Genomic DNA, 16,825 nt, shown 5'->3' with positions numbered 1-16,825 from the left:
TTGTCTTTGGCGATGTGTGGAGGGGAATTGCTCTCTCAATAGAAAATTAAATCTTAAACAAAAACTTACACTGCGTTTAGTAAACAATGAGAGGGGTATTCCGCACCCCAGCCCGAAATATATTCGTTTCTGAAATTTTAAGAGCTTTTTGTTTTGATCTATCTTTGGATGACTTAAGGGGGAAGGGTGCAGGAAGGTTCTTTCAAAAAGTTTCCAAAATTAAAGTATTAAAACTTTTAGGCTGTCATAAGTCATGTTTATAGGTAAGAGGGGTACTATTCCTACAAAACAGTTTAGAAACTGAAGTCTTAAAAATTGAAATTTAGGACATTTGTGGTGAACTCAGGGGAAGGGTTTCGGGAGTTCTCTTCCGAAAATGTTTTGATACTGAAATTATAAAGTGCCACTTTAGGCTGTATTTGAGTGCCTTAAGAGGGATGTGATTCGGGAACCCATGCTACCTTATATAGACATTCCGATCAGAACTGATTTATGTTGCAAAAGTGAAAACCTTATGTTCTAAGCGATTTTATTGCTACAATCAAAATGTTTACGATCGGCAAAAACTAATGGTGGGGCGCTGCGAACGCTTTTACCCCTAACATTATCCATCGTCGTCTAAAATTGCGTTTTTGGAACTTCCATTTCGAAATATTGCCGAAGGAGGGTTCCTGAACTCCATCCCTTCCATAGTGCATTCAAAAAGCGTATAAACGTTATGAAAGATGGAGTACAATTTCGTTTTTAAAACTTCGGTTTTGGTGAGAGCCCAGAGCGCTCCCCCCCCCCCCTTTCTCTAATATTTTTGAAGGCTGCCCAATATTGTGATTTTTGGACTATCAGTTTGAAATAATTGATGTAAGAGTCCCTGAACCCCTCCTTTCCCAGAACTTTACCAAAATGGCCTACCATAGCGTTTTTTGGACTTCAATTTGAAAAAATTTCTGGGGGAGAGCCCCCAGACCCTCCCCTCCACTTATTGCCGGATTTTAGATTTTTTGGAATTATGATGTCAAAACGCTTAAATATTACAAAGGACTTAAAAATTAAATCGAACACAGATTCCAAAACTGGCATTGTTAAAATCTACAACATTTATGCACATAATTTTTTCCTTAAGACTGCATGTGGGGGGGGGACTGAAAATATTTTCCGTCTTGAACACATCACCAAACTTGCATCCATGGCACAGACTTCTCCGTTGAAGTTTTTAGGAGGAGGGGGTGTTTTAAGGGGAGCTCTTGCTTTTGGGAGGTTATCTTCATGAAATTTGGGAGGGTGGGCACTCCTGTATTCGATGAAGTGTGTTTGAGAAAGTCTTTTTATTTAGAACAAAGCATATCTGATATTTCTGCCAAATACCTTTTTTTAAAATATTTCTTTGATACCTTTGACCATTTAATACTTGTTTACAGTGGTAATTCAGCCTAAGCTGTATTAAATATATAATTAGTTCAAACCTGAATCAAAATCATTTGTATGGGTCAGAACAAACTATGTTTTTTTGTAAAAGTTTCTTTGTGAGCATATATGGTGTTATTGGTCACTATTTTCTAGGACTCGACCGATGCATCGGCGCTGATGGTTCAACAATTTAGCCATCGGCATCGGCGGCCAATGCTAACTTGCAGGAAACATCGGCCCATCGGCCTTAAAAACATTGAAAAGCCGATGGAATTGGCCGATGTTTTCGAAAAAAAAAGAACTTTTGCTGTTTTACTTTTTAATGCAAAGTAAACGGAGTTATTGTTTTCATATAAAATTGTTTACTTAAAGTTCAGTATAAATTTCTATTTTAGTCACCCCTTAAAGAATTTTTAATACTGCATTGAGGTACCAAACAAGTTAATTATTGCGTTGTTTCTTGCGGCTGGATGTACCTATGTATCTCTCATACGTCATAACTCAAAAATGGTAAGCTGTAAAGTTTCAGTTGTGCACTTCCCTTTTTGTTTTCGATCAGGTGTTCTAAAAAGCCTATTTACTCATTTTTTTGCGGCTATTAATTACTTATTTCAATACAAAAATAATATAACTTCTCAGGCTGACGATCATTTGGTAATACACTATATAACAAAAAAATCGACACACCAAGAAGGAGTGATCTGATTGAGTCGAAAATTAGTGGATAGGAAGACAATGCACAGAATAGTAAATGTTTAAGTTCTTAGAACAATTGAATAATTTATGTCAGAGTTACAGTAACAAGTTCAATAAGGCATTGACCCGCCTCTAGCCTAGATACAAGCTGAAGCATGACGTGGGAAACACTGATAAAGCTCCCAGAGGTTGTCCTGCGGTATTTCCAGCTAAATTCACTCCAATTGCCGGACGAGGTTATCAATATTCCATTCCATCATATCCCAGACATGCTCGATGGGAGAGAGATCTGACAATCTGGCAGGCCACGGAAGAGTTTGACAAGCTTGCAGACAGTTCATAGCAACATTTGCCGTAAGGTTATCGGGCATTGTCCTGCTGAAAACCAGCCGAGGGTACTGCAAAAGGAACGGCAACAAAACAGGTCTTAGGAAGTCGTCGACGTACCACTGTGCAGTAAGTGTACCTCTAACTACAACCAAAGGGGTACAGTTATCAAAGGAAATATCACCCCAGACCGTAATGCCTTGTTGAGGGCCAGTGTGGCATGTTAAAGTGAAACTAGGATCAATCCTCTGCCCTGGGTGTCTCCAAACACGTCTTCGATGATCATCATGACATAGTTGGAAGCGGGATTCGTCGCTAAAGACTATACATCCCCAGTCGGCACCATTCCAACCTAATCGAGCCATGAATCACTGTAATCTGGCTCGGCAGTGTAGGCGTCAGTGACAGGTGGCATAACGGTCAACGCGAGCGTAGATTTCGTTGTCCCAACCGTCTGTAAATAATCATGATGGACACTGGTGTTTGAGTCGAACGTCTAATGGTTCATAGAACTGAAAAAAGCACTGTGACAGCTGATCGGACAATCCCTCTGTACTCATGATCTGTTGTGACCCTAGGTCGACCGCTAACATCCTGACGCTGAATTCTGCCATTTTCCACCTATCCTTGCCAGCATCTTCGAATCGCCGCATCGCTTCGACTCAAATGACGAGCGATTCTCCAATTTGACCAACCGGCCTCTTTCAATCCAATGATATGACCTCGTTTAAACTCTGACAGTTGCTCGTAATGAGCACGAACCATGCGACGAGGCATTTTTAAGTTGTTGAAAGGTTAACAACTATTGAAGAATTGCTCTTTACATACATCTGCTGGATGCACAGTTTCGATGCGCTGGATATCTAACTATCCATTCATTGGACACCAAATTTTAATCATTTGCACATCTGGTCAAAACAATCATGCATACAAAATTTCAAATCAATCGGATAATTGCTTCTTGATGTGTCGAGTTTTTTTTTTTTTTTTTGTTAGAGTGTATATTGCCGAATTGGAGACCATGGAAACAAATATGAGATGGCAAAGCCGGTTTTTGTGTCATTTTGTTAGATTCTCGTTGAATCGACGGTAATTTTTAGAACACTTGTGCGCCCCTCTCTCGTGCCTGTATTTCTTATATTAAACTCTAGTTGCATTTCCGAGTTGTTTAAAACTAACACCATTCATAAAATTAGAGATTTTTTTTTCACTCTTTTCATGTCTATTTTTTTTTTCAGAAAAATTTATGTCACTGAAGGCTTTTATGAAAAATGCAAATTTTTTAATTCATAATTTTTAAATAAATATTCCTATTACGATTTAATATTGTAATTTATCTGTTAACTTTTTTGTTTAGTTTCATGATTAAAAATGTCTACGTGCAATCTTTCCACTTTAATTGCGTAATTTGTTGACGGTTTCATATTTTTACTCTTAAATTTTTTTTGAATGATTAAACAGCATAATTTAAAGTTTTTTAACTATATATAGTGTACATAATCTATACATTATTACAATATTGCTGAAATCTTAGTTATACGTTCAATTAAAAAAAAATCAGTTAGTTATTAAACAGTGTCTTTGTTTTTCTTTTATTTTCTTTTTTTGGCTGTTGCTCTTTCTCTATCATCATACAACAGTCAAAAAAGAGAAGCATAACTACATCCTATATAGATTGTACGTAGTACGATCCAAAATTTCGGGGACAAGCTGCATAAAACTTTACCCAGAATAGTTCACATTACCGAAGCACATCTACCTTCAAAGGGTCACCTTGAGGGACTATGTACTTCTGTCAGTGTTCATATAACTTTTGGAAACATTCCTGGAAGTCTTTTTCGCAACCTACTATGATGCAGCTTTATCTTCTCCTGACAGAAGAAGGCGGCGTCCATGCAAATGTTTTTTTGCTTTAAACAGGTAAGAGTCACACGGAGCGAAGTCCGACGAAAGATTATGTTATTTGTTTGCCGTATCAAAGCTTTGATTAATCAAACCGTGCATCCTCAACATGAAAGTCGCTTTCTTCCCCACGATGAAGTTAAAGCAGCAGCGCAAGAGGCTTTACAGGAGGTTGCGAAAAATGGCTGCCAGGAGTGCTTCTAAAAGCTATATGAACGTTGACAAAATTGCATAGTCGTTCAAGGTGATTATTTTGTAGATAGATGTGCTTCGGTAATGTGAACTACTCAAGGTAAGGTTTTATACTGCTTGTCCTCGAACTTTTAGATCATACTACGTACGTATGAGTTTTCAACTTACTATTTTATAACGTTTCTAAGTGACGCAAGTTTACGCGTATAAAGACATCACAAGAGAACTTGCGATAATTAAGTGAGGAGGTGTTCAAAATGAATATTTTGTTCATCTATATGTTCTTTGGTACATATGCGTGTACAGATGTGCCGAAAAAACTTGTGAAGTTTAAATTTGGTGATCGTAAAATAGAAACTAGGTCGAATTTTTTTTTTTTTGATTAGAAGTCCTTATTCGTAGAAAGGAATAAAGTGAAGTGAATAAATGATCCTTTAAATCCCCGGCAATCTTATCACTTTATTTCCGTTAGATTTTTTTTTTTTTTTTTGCCATCGGCAATTGGCCATTTGGAGGAAAACCATCGGCAATCGGCCATCGGCCATCTTTGAACAATTGGCCAACAATCAGCATCGGCCCATCAGCCAAAAAATGCCATCGGTCAAGCCCTACTATTTTCTGATGTTTATTATTTTAACTTTTTAAAATGTATTACTGTTCACTAGTAAAGTACATTAGTAAATGAAAAAAAAAAAACTTTTGTCAGTTCAAAACCTATTTTAATAGAACATGTCCTGAATCTATCTCCATGCAGTATAACATCAATCTACCTATCGTGCATCATTTGTTCTGTGTCATATGCATCCTCGTGTTTTAATGGTCCCAAGACAAAAGTTAAATAGGCAGTGTTAATGGTACTTGTTAAGCTTGTTTTTTAAACAAAAATATATATTCCTACATTTGTCATTCAAAAAATTCACCAACATTGAGGAAAATGTTTAAACTCTGCTTCTAGCCAACATTTTTGTGCATGAAAAAAAAAATTTGATAACATTATTCAAAACTCTTTTAAAAGGCAGAGGGGAATATCACAAAGCTTGAAAATGTAACTGGTTTTTATCAAAATTTTGCTGAAAATCATACTTTACAATTTAAAGCAAATGCCTTGAACATGGATTTTGACGATTGTGCATCAATTGATGGTGAAATTGAATTCATGTGGCTTGATTTCTGTTGAAAATATTATTTTAGGAAATGAAAAAATGCATTATCAATGCTGGTGAAAATGATAAAAATTTGTACAAAAACCAGTTTTAACATTCCTTGAAATACGATGAGTGGTTTGAACCATTGAAAAATCCCTTTCTTCATGAAGGTAAAGTGGAATAAAGTGTAAAATAATAAGTTTCCTTTTTTGTATACTTTTTATTTTCATTCAGTAAATGTATTTTTTTTTCTCTCTCTCTTCAAAGTTTTTGTATTTCGTTAGGAAATTTATTAATCCTATGTTTTTTTTACGCAATGGTATATGTGTTGACCTGCATTCCTTGTTTTCTATATAGTTCGAAATGAATGGTCTAATAAAAAACAATCAATAAAGGCTATAATGTACCTTTTTAAATATTCTTTGTTCCAAAAAAAGTCGATTTCTAATTTTTCTTTGCATAATGCTGATAAACTTCATGGTCATATGCATACTGTATTTTCGACTCATTTTTATGAATTTTTTTGTATTGTAGTATTTTGTAATGAAGAATGTTTAAAACTTTTTACAGCACATAAAGGTCCCATTTACTCATTGGTTTCTACAAAACAGCTAATAATAAGGTGAGAAAATTTTTGTTATTGTTTGAAGAATGCCTTATAATGATGAACTATAACAGACCTTGTTGTTTTTACCTCTAATATATTAAAGATGGAAAAAAACTGCACTGAAACAACTGCAGTCTGCATGTTTTAGAATGACCCTCTTTTGCAGTAAAACTTCCATCATAGCAACCAGTTCATGAAGTCCTTTTTGCTATTCTATAGAAACAATATTATTTAAGTGGCCATTAAAATGCTGAAATTAAGCGGTTCATTCCCGGATAATGTCTGAAAATGCATATTTAGCTACTTTCTAATTGCAAAGGTAAAATATATCCATTGAAAAGTGCATTTGAGGGCAAAAGGTTTGAAAAAAAAAATCATAAGAATCACATATAAACGCTACACCCAACAAAATACTTTTTTTATAAAAGAATAAGTGGCATCTCTAACTCGGCTATCTATTATTACAGAAACAACTGAATTCCTCCCAACCCCCTTTTTTAATGTATTTTGCCCTAATAATTTTTGTATAATATTTTAATATAAAACTGCGTCAAAATTACATTATGACAACGAATTTTATTTAGGCGACAATGGTCGTTATAACTAGTGTTGACTGTATTACATCAAAATTGAAATGGACATTAACTGTTTAACTTTTATTTTGCTTTTGTGCTACTGAAACAAAAAGTGTGATCTTAGAAATCTGCAAAATAATAATTGTAGTAAATAATTACTAAAAGTCAAGCGCCCAGTAGCAGAAATTTTTCAACTACAGATTAAGAACTTAAAAACTGAGTTGAAGACTAAACCAACATTAACTTAATGGTACAATCTAAATCAGCCGTAAGAAATGCTTAAAAGCAAAATGCTAATATAAGTGCATGCAAACGTGCAATCTGTCTACTGTCTCTCCATCACGAGAAAAGCCCCCGCCGAAATGTCTTGGCCTGTCTGTTGCTATAATAACAAGGTGTGTCTCATTTTCCCAAGGGAAGCTTAATGGTAGAAAAACCCATACAACTGCACAAAGGCGAGAGGACAAGTAGCGAAATGGTGCCAAAAAACCCCTCCTACTAACCCTTGCAGAAAATGAACAAAGTCTGTTTTTTATGGCAGTACACAGGCTCAGATTTGATGACAGGAGCTTTTCTCATGAAAGAAAGTCAATACATCATCTTTGAAAATGTGATGCAAATCTTCTTTAGCTGGAAATTTAAAAAAAATATCTTAATTATTTATTTGTTTTTTTTTCTTCTCCTGCTAAGAAATGGTCTGCAGACTCTCGAGAATCTGTGACACATGTCGCAGCAACGCTTGCTCTGTTTCTGCTACTGAATTCAAGCGTAAAATATAGAATTTTAATCTGAAGAAAATACAGATAACAACATTTAAGTTAATAGGAATTTAATCTTTTATTTTCCTTGAATTTTTCCCGAATTAAAAATAGGAATTAATTTTATTGTATATAGCTTCTGTATGTTGAATTTTTAATGATAAAATTAATGTTTCATATTCTGTTTCTTTTTTTTTTTATTTTTTTAAAAATACTTTTAAATATATTTTTTACTAAATTATAGAAGTTCTCTTTTCAGATTCATCTTGTTATTTATACAATTCAGTAGCATGTAAACTCGATTGTACTTTTTCAGTGAAATTTTTATCCTATGTTAAAAAACTAAGGAAATGATAAAGTGTCTGAGATTTGTGAGAAATTAAAAATATTTTTTTTTTTTGCTAAAACTATGACATTTGCCAATATTATGACATGATATGCCGATATTATAACAGTGTATTGATATTCTTTTATTAGACTTACAAGTCAAGTATGATTTTCGATTTCCTTTAAAACTTAATGCGCTTTATCACAAGAAATATTAATTATACTAAAAGATAGTCATCTGCTGTATAAATGACTTCAGAATCTGTATTCAAAAATATATATATATATACATATGTATGGGACTGCCGATAAATGTCACACTTTTTTTCAACATTTTTCATGCTTTAACATGGTTTGACTGTGTTTAAATTTTTCTGTAGATAATTTGTGGAAGAATAATAAATTATGATTTTTAGTGGAAGTGTGGGTGAAGTAAAAGCTTGGAAGTGGTCTGACGTCAAAAGAAGTGAAGGCAAGGCAATATGGACTCACATTATACCTCAAGGGTAAATTTTATTTTGTTTTAATCATTGCTAGCAAACATACCCAGCGTTGCCTGGGTCAGTAGTAAGGTTGAGAAACAATTTATACTTTCCTTTATTTATTTTTATCTGAACCCCGTGGTTTCACCCTTGTTAATAAGACAACAATGGATTTAAAAACTATTCCCATCTGCAACCGGGTTCGAACCCAAGATCCTAAGGTTGCTGGTCTAGTGCTTTACTGACTGAGCTATTCGAGCAGCAAAAGTTCGAGCTATTTATGCAAAGAAGAAAAAGTGCATCATGATTGTTTTTGATTTAATTTCAATTTATTGCTGCTCCACTCCTATTGGTCATAGCGTGATATTATATAGCCTTCCTCAATTAATGGACTATTCAACACAAAAAAAAATTTTCAGTTTGAACCAGTAGCTCTTGAGATTAGTGCATTCAACCAAACTCTTCAGCTTTCAGGGATCTGTCCAGGATTTTTCACAAGGTCCGTTTTTTGTGAAAAATCAAATAATTTTGTGAAAAATGAATTAATTTTGTAAAAAATCAAATAATTTCAAAAAAAATTTTTTGTTAAAATGAAATTTTAGAATTTAGAGATGGCATGAACTGCATCATTTAAACTTTTTAAGTTTAGTGTTTTCTATGTTGAAAATATCATTCTGGGGTGTTTTTCTAGTATTTGGTGGAGGGAGGGGGGGGGGGGGTGGCGGCATTGCTCTGTGAAGCATCAATATTTATATACCATTCTACATTATGTTAAATTATACTAGAAATATTTCTGTTCTGTAATTAAAGTAATTGTAACAAAAAAAAAAAAAAAAATCAGACAAAGGTTCAGCATTTAACTTTTTGACCCAAGACGCTGTTAAAAGGCACAGAATTTCGTTTAAAACTTAAAATTCCATGACTTTAACAAAAATAAAAAGTAATTTTATTTGTTTATCTCTTAACAAAACGTCCTAAACATCAAAAACTCAAAAAATCGGATTCCCATAGCGGATGCAGAGAGATTGAAATTTTCAAAGTGAAGGCATCAAATGTATAAAAACGGCTTGTAAAAGAAATATTTTTGATAAAATTATTTTAAAATTGCATTTTAGAGTCCTATGATAAACACATCATTAATATCTGTGGACATAGTTGAAGCAAAAAAAAAAATAATAATAATAATGAACCATGGATTCAGCATTTTAATTTTTGACTCATGCAAGAAAATGGAAATTTGCTCTAAAAATTTGAAATAAGCATTATAACAAAAATAAAGAGACTTTTCATTTATTTGCATCCTAATAAAGCGAAGTTAGCATTTTTCAAAATGTAGACATCTAAAGAAAAAAAACAGTAAGTAAAAGAGTTTATTGAAAGCTAATCACTATTGTTAGCATCGAAAAATCAAACCCATACAATTTTCTCCCAGCAAATATTGACAAACTGGTAAAATGATGAGAATATTTTCTAATCAATTCATTATAAAGGTTAAACACCAGAGGCTAAGTGGCACAGTGGCCGCAATAATTTTGAAATTGGTAACCCGATCATATTTTTTACCCTACCCTTACTATCCCTTTGCAGTTCTAAGTTCATTCCGCTGATATATATTTTATTATTATTGTTTATTAAATCATGAGCTGGAAGAAAAGTGCTTACCAACGCCTTTACAGAAAAGTTTACAACACCAAAAGTGCTTACCAATACCTTTTCAAAAAAGTTTACAACAACCGCTGTTAATTTCTTTCCAAGATACAAACAACAAGCGTTATATTTATTTGACTGTAGCAATTATTTATTGCTTGCAGGAGCATCACAAGAGTGCCGATTTTTTTTCTTTGCAAAATTAGCAGATTTTGTATAAGCTGATTCCTCTAGTTTGACCTTTAAAAAGGTTCCAAAAATTATCGGTCTTATACACGGAAATATGCAATATGCGTTATTTTGCTTTCAGATTCGCTCTTTCAATCAACGATTAGTGAAAGATCCGTTCTTATGAAGGGTACATTAATGCAGGGCTTCGCAACCGGTGTGCCGCGGCACACTGGTGCGCCGCGACAAGGAACCCGGTGTGCCGCAGTATTTTCGTAGTTATATAAAAAGAAAGATCCTTGACATATTTTATTTTAAAGTTACGACCAAATAGCGTTTGTATCGTTCTGTAACTTCTCAATTTACCCTGTCGATCATATGCAATAAGACATACCCAACAAGCGTAGAGGCGAGATTTGCTGTCTCAACTCTTTTAAACTTCTTGTGATCCTATTACTTTCAGTTTTTGAAAACGGATTTTAATTTCCAGGAAATCAACTAATTATAGAGAATGTTTTCTAATTTTTTCGCAAACGGGAATATCGTCCCCTCCCCAAGAAATTTTAGCCCCACCTTTAGCTTTTGTTTTCCTCTTTTTCACTACAGATACTAATTTCTTTTTGTCCTAGTTTCTCAAAGCTCGGTTCTGAGACTTAGTAAAATAGAAATTAAAACCATACACTGTTTCCTCAATCGTGAAGCTCTCATGGCAGAACTTACCAGAAGAGCTGAAGTCGTGAATTTCATAAAATCGAGGCCGCGTAATCCTCGCCTTTTCTCCGTACTTTGTGAAGAAATGGGGGCAGATCACCACTCTCTACTTCTTCATACAGAGATTCGCCGACTTTCATGTGGTGAGGTACTATCAAGAATTTTTGAATTGAGGGACGAAGTACGTTTTGATTTTAAAAAACGTAATACCGTACGCCAGTTTGTTGCAAGACAAATATTGGCTGGCAAAACTAACGTACATGCTGACATTTTTGAAAACCTTAACGAATTGAATCGGAAAATGCAAGGACAAGGGGAGATTTTGGGTTACATGTATGGACAAGCCAAACGGGTTCAAATCAAAAATTCAGCTGTGGAGAGAAGTAGTTCGTGGATCATTGGATATGTTCAAATGGACGGTCAACATGGTATGTGAAGAAAATGGCATGGAAGAAAAGCTGCTGAATGTGGTGGCAGAACATTTAGTCATACTTCAGGACACGTTTAAGCACTACCGTAAACCATGGTTACTTTGATACAGGTTTCGCATATTTCGTATTGTAGCACCCTCATTTTTCAAGATATTTCAACAATTCTTGAACCAAACGATACTTAACATCTCAGTTTTAAATTGCCGTTTGAAATTCTTCGATATATTGAATAGGGAGGGAGGGGGGTCATTTTTGTTTAAATTAATGTTACCTCATCATTCGGGGTTACTTTGTAACAAAGTGTTTTCTGTATATAAAACGACTGTTTCGGTGGTTTGTAATAAAGTTACCCCATCCAGAAGATAGCCTAAGTTTTTTTTAATAACAAAATTCATTTTTTCCATTTTTTTTGGGGTTTAAAAAGCTGGTTTTAAATGAAAAATGGTTCTTAAGTCACATAGAGTGGTTCCTACCACTCTAAGCATGCTCATCTAGCAGGAATCAGGTTTGAATCCAACTAAAAAGAGAGAAATTCATAGGAAACTTCTTTTATTATAAAACGTCAGTTGAAAAAAGCTTGAAATCACATCAAGCGTGTTTTTTAAAAGTAAAACCACAGTCATCAGAATGCTTTTCTTCATTTCGACAATAAAAAAATATCAAAGTAACTTCACTTGATTAGAATCAAATAGAACTTGAACTAGAACTTGAAAAGAATGCATTCAAAAATTAAACGCTCGAAAAGAAATTAAGAATAAGGCACAGGAATCACAAACTTTTAAAAATAAATGAGGCACATGAGATCTTTCTCTTATCGTGAACATTATCCAAGGTGCTCTCACAGCAGTCTTTGATCTATGGCTTCAAGTCAACTGAAAACAGTGCATTCTCAGTGAAACCCCATGGCCATGTTCAGAATTCCCCATGTATCAAAGTTACCCATTCAACTTGTGTTGTTTTATGTTTTAATTCCTATTAAATCGTAGAATTGAGTTTCAGAAATAATGAAAAAGACAAAATCATCTTAAATAGTTGTGTAATCAGAAAATAACTCACATGAACGCAAAAGGTTGCTCAGGTTAAGGGTTGAAGAGGTTAGGACAACAAACTGAAAACAGCTGATATCACGGATAACACATAAATCAGTGTTGCCAAAACCATTTTACTGTTTCAATCAATTGGTGATGTCAGGGCACTCTGAAAAGTGATTCTTGAAACCCTGAGACCACCAGGGGGTTGCCAATTGTAAAATTAAGCTCGCCAGAACGGTTCAAAAATAAAAAACAGGTTTTTATAAAGTTACCCCGTTAGTCTAAAGTAACCCCGGTTTACGGTATTTCAAAAATAGTAACATGGAACATTATGACTGGATTTGCGATCAATTCTCTTCATCTGCGGATGCATCAGTTAAAGACCTTTCTTTGAAGGCCTGAGAATAACTTATGGACTCAAGAGCGACCGTACTCTTATACATTTAAGTTGAGCGAAGTGACTCAGGACGAATTTTGGTTGCTTGTTAAAAATGAGTATCCCACCATCTCTTGTCTTGCTATTGATGTGCTGCTACCATTTTCAACTACATAGCTTTGCGAACTCAGCCTCTCAGCCCTCGCACTTATAAAAAAAACAGTAAGAGATCATCTCTAAAGAGCCTGGATAAAGAACGTGTAGCTCTTTCCAGTATAGAGCCGAACATCAAACGTCTTTGCAAAAAATAGTGTCAAACGGAAGTTAGGAGCTAGGTTTTAATTTCTTGCTTGCTTCCTTTTTGAAATATTATTTGATAAATTGTTTAATTGCAGTGTGCACTTTTATGACATGGTTGACAGAAATGCTTTGAAACATATGAAGCACAATTTTCTGTAAATAGCTATAGTTTTGTTGTTCATTACCAACCTCAATACATTCGAAATATTTCTGCTTTCTAAATAAATTTAAACGTTTGTTATAATTGTTTTATTCATATGAAAAAAGTCCCCCCCCCCCCGTCTTTTTACCAGTGAATGATAAAAAAATTTCTATATTACCACTTCGAAATTAAGTTCAGTGTGCCTCGTTGATCTAGAAATTTCTTAAGTGTGCCGCGAAGTACAAAAGGTTGAGAAGCACTGCATTAATGGACCCAAATATCTTCTGGCCAGACCCCTGGCTTAATATTATTACTATAAATAGATGTTAGTTTTTTCTCACTGAAATAAATAAGGTAAAAAGTGTAATGTTATAAATCAACTTAATTGTTAGGTGACTTCCACTTAAGAAATAAGTTAAACAAATCATATGCGGCAGTGAGAAGAAAAGGGATGCAAGTGGCAAAATTAAAAATTTGGAGATAACCAGTACAAATGGTAGGTGAACGCCTCCTCCTTTTTGGGACAAGATATAGTACTAGTGGCCCTGGTAGGTTCTGGTATACAGCTTGATTTAGAAAAGTGAAGTAGACAATGAAAGTTTACCTAGGATCTGATCTTTAAACGCGTTTTACTCAAAACTTCAAAATGTCCACTTGTATTCCTTTGCTTCTCACTGCCTCATATAATTAAGAAAAAATACCCAAAAATTAACAATTATGAAGGTTACACTAATTTGAAACCTACATACCTACCTACTACATAAGAAAAAAACAAACGTTCAAAGAATAATAAAACAATACCCAATATAAAAGTATGACGCAATTTAATTATGTGGTTAGTAGAGATGAAAACAGTCGGAAAAAACCAGAAAATTTCCCAAAAAACGGAAAAGAACCATTTTTTTTCCGAAGGAGTAAATATTCACTTCGGAAAAATTGAAAAAAAAAAAAGAATTTTTTCCACTTTTTAGGGTTTTAATTGAAATATTAAGCAAAAAGTGATTAGAAATTTCTCACGCTGAAACTCTGATGCAATTCCCCCCCCCCCCCCCCCCCCCCCGTTTTACGTCAAAATACTGTCTAACATTAATGCAAGTGTTGTATGACAATATAATTTGCATATAGATCAAAAAATATTTAGTAATACTTTTTGCAAAAAAGCTTAAACCAATAACCTTCGTGAAGAATTGATTTTCCTTCTTCATAAAACAAACAAGCATAACTTTAATCACAAAACTATGTTTCTGCTGACTGTGCGAACCAAATATACAGGTGTGGCAAAAAAAAAAAAAGGCAAGCAATTTCCCAAGAAACTCTATTAAAAACAAATAAATTAACAAAACACAAAAAATAATATGAGAAGACCTTTAGCGATCAATAAATTTAATTGGTTTCAAACTAGCAGCCTTTTGCAGTAATACAGAGATGCAACTGCTTATTGAAATTTTCATTCAAGGGCCGCAAGTCCTTTAATCAATCCTATTCCCTGTAAAGCAATTGGTTTAGAAATTCCAAACATATGTGTAGTTTAGGGTAGACCTTTGATTCTGAAACAGGCCATACAGTGTAATAAATGGGTTTGAGGTCGAGCGAGTAGAGCTCCCACTCTAAAGATGATATCATGTCAAAAACAATGCGCCTTGCACCACTCTTGTATTTTTGGCCACATGAATCATTGTGGTCTACAATGATGAAGTGCTCTTAGGCCCACAGAAATACAATAACTTCTATAATATCCTTCTGGTTCAATTTTTGATTCATTTTATGGATCTCATCCACAAAAAATTAGAAATTTTTTGTTGCTTGTGCTGATTCCATCTCAGATCAAGCCTGACTTTGGGTATTGGCGATATCTAACACTTTTTAAAGTGCTTGGAGTGTCTACAGACCAAATCCTATGGTTCTGGTAAATCAGTGAAAGGTATCTCTTCCAGCGTCGACTTGCGGCCCGTCTCAAACGTTTCTGGTTCTTTGGAGTCATACGAATGCCTGAACTTTTTGGAACTCATAAAACTTCTGTTTGAGCTGTTTTTTCCCTTAGTCCCACTTATCGATCGTAAATTCCCACAAACGACTTTTCTTGTGGAAACCCAAGGATTTTTTTTCATTGAACTCACTTTTGGATGACCTGACGATTAACTGAAATGTTCACTGTTTGTTTTTGTACACATTCCCGACTATCATTTCCAAGTCACTTGAAACGGCATGCCGATTCAAATACTGTTTGTCGAGCGACAACAGACAAACGAACTGTTGTTCTACTTGGTTAAACAACTTAAAATAACAAGTATTTTGCTTAAAATTGTAAGAAAACCGAAAAACAATACATAAACTAGGTAATATATTGTAAATTATTTTCTAATAAAGTGAGAGACAAAAATAAATTAGGCACTCATTAAGATGAAATTACCTTTCTTCCATTCGATGATACAATTTTTGTCTGATATTTTTTTGCCGCACCCTGTATACTGCCGTGCTAAGCAAAAAAGGGGCTCAAGCTGAGATATTGTATTTTAAAGTGTGGCTCTTCCATATATTTGATTCAGATGTCTTTTTTTTTTTTTTTTTTTTTAAAGAATTTTTCAAAACAATAGTTCTTGATCAAATGACCCTAATACATTTTATTTTTTAAGTAAAATACGAAACAGAGAACACCTTGGTTATAATAACTCAAATTTGTTCAAAAGTGCTGGTATGACTACTTTTACTGCTGTGCTTAGCATGGCCGTATGAATAAACTGAAACTGTAGTGTAAGTTTTGGTTCAGCTTAAGAAACACCAATTTAATTTTGATTTGGTCTGAGACTGGATTGGAAAAAAATAAAAACTCAATAGCTTTCATTTTCAGACAGTTAAGTTACATTGTATTATTTTTCTTTCAAAAAAAAATCATGTTAAAGTCGAGAATTTCAATTAATACTTCAAGTTTCAAAGGGAATCTAAAATAGAAAATGTAATTGTTACGATTAGACACACATTACCCAATATTATTGGTTGAATGACGACTTGACTTATTCCTGGTGTTTGATCATGAAAGCTCTCAGTTATAAAACAAAAAGTTTATTTATTTTTTTTTTTTTTGTTCGAATTAATCTTACCTTTATGTGTATTTCTGTCAAGCAGATGTTTGGATAGCATATATTTCTTAATGCTTAACCCTTTATATGTTCCAAAAAACACAGAGCTATTAAGAAACCCTATTTAGAAAATAACTTTTTTTTCCACCATTTCAAAAAATTTCCGGAAATTTTACATCTCTAGTGGTTAGATAAGTACCTATGATATACCTATGACAAAAACATTATGAAGAAGAATCACAATTGAATAATACGACAAATCAAATTATTTACTTTCTAGATAAGTAACTACTTCAACTATAAGCACAAAAACAAACGTTGCAGAAATAAGGAAAACCCAATAGAAAAATCCTACAAAATCAAATATTGTACCTGAATATCGAAAAAGAAAAAGAGCATTCAAAAACCTGTTCACTGACCACAACAGTCCCACAATTGCGTAGCCGACCACACGTCTCAGCCGCGAGACATGGTTCCTCGTAGCTATTGACACTGTCGGCCAGCGCTCTCTTGAGGAGTTACCTTAC

At 34.1% G+C, this 16,825-nt stretch overlaps 1 protein-coding gene across 1 annotated transcript in view; it reads left to right on the top strand.

Moving 5' to 3' along the window:
* The window catches only part of LOC129235329 (THO complex subunit 6 homolog), a 73,033-nt gene that overhangs the window by 31,441 nt on the left and 24,767 nt on the right, over window positions 1–16,825 (top strand). The window contains 2 exon segments of the mRNA XM_054869097.1: window positions 6,237–6,288; window positions 8,350–8,439. Of these exon segments, the coding sequence (XP_054725072.1) occupies window positions 6,237–6,288; window positions 8,350–8,439 (142 nt within the window).

This window comes from Uloborus diversus, chromosome 2 (assembly GCF_026930045.1).
Source record: "Uloborus diversus isolate 005 chromosome 2, Udiv.v.3.1, whole genome shotgun sequence".
In the NCBI taxonomy this organism is placed as follows: Eukaryota; Metazoa; Arthropoda; class Arachnida; order Araneae; family Uloboridae; genus Uloborus; species Uloborus diversus.
This window is presented reverse-complemented; position numbering and strand designations above follow the sequence as displayed.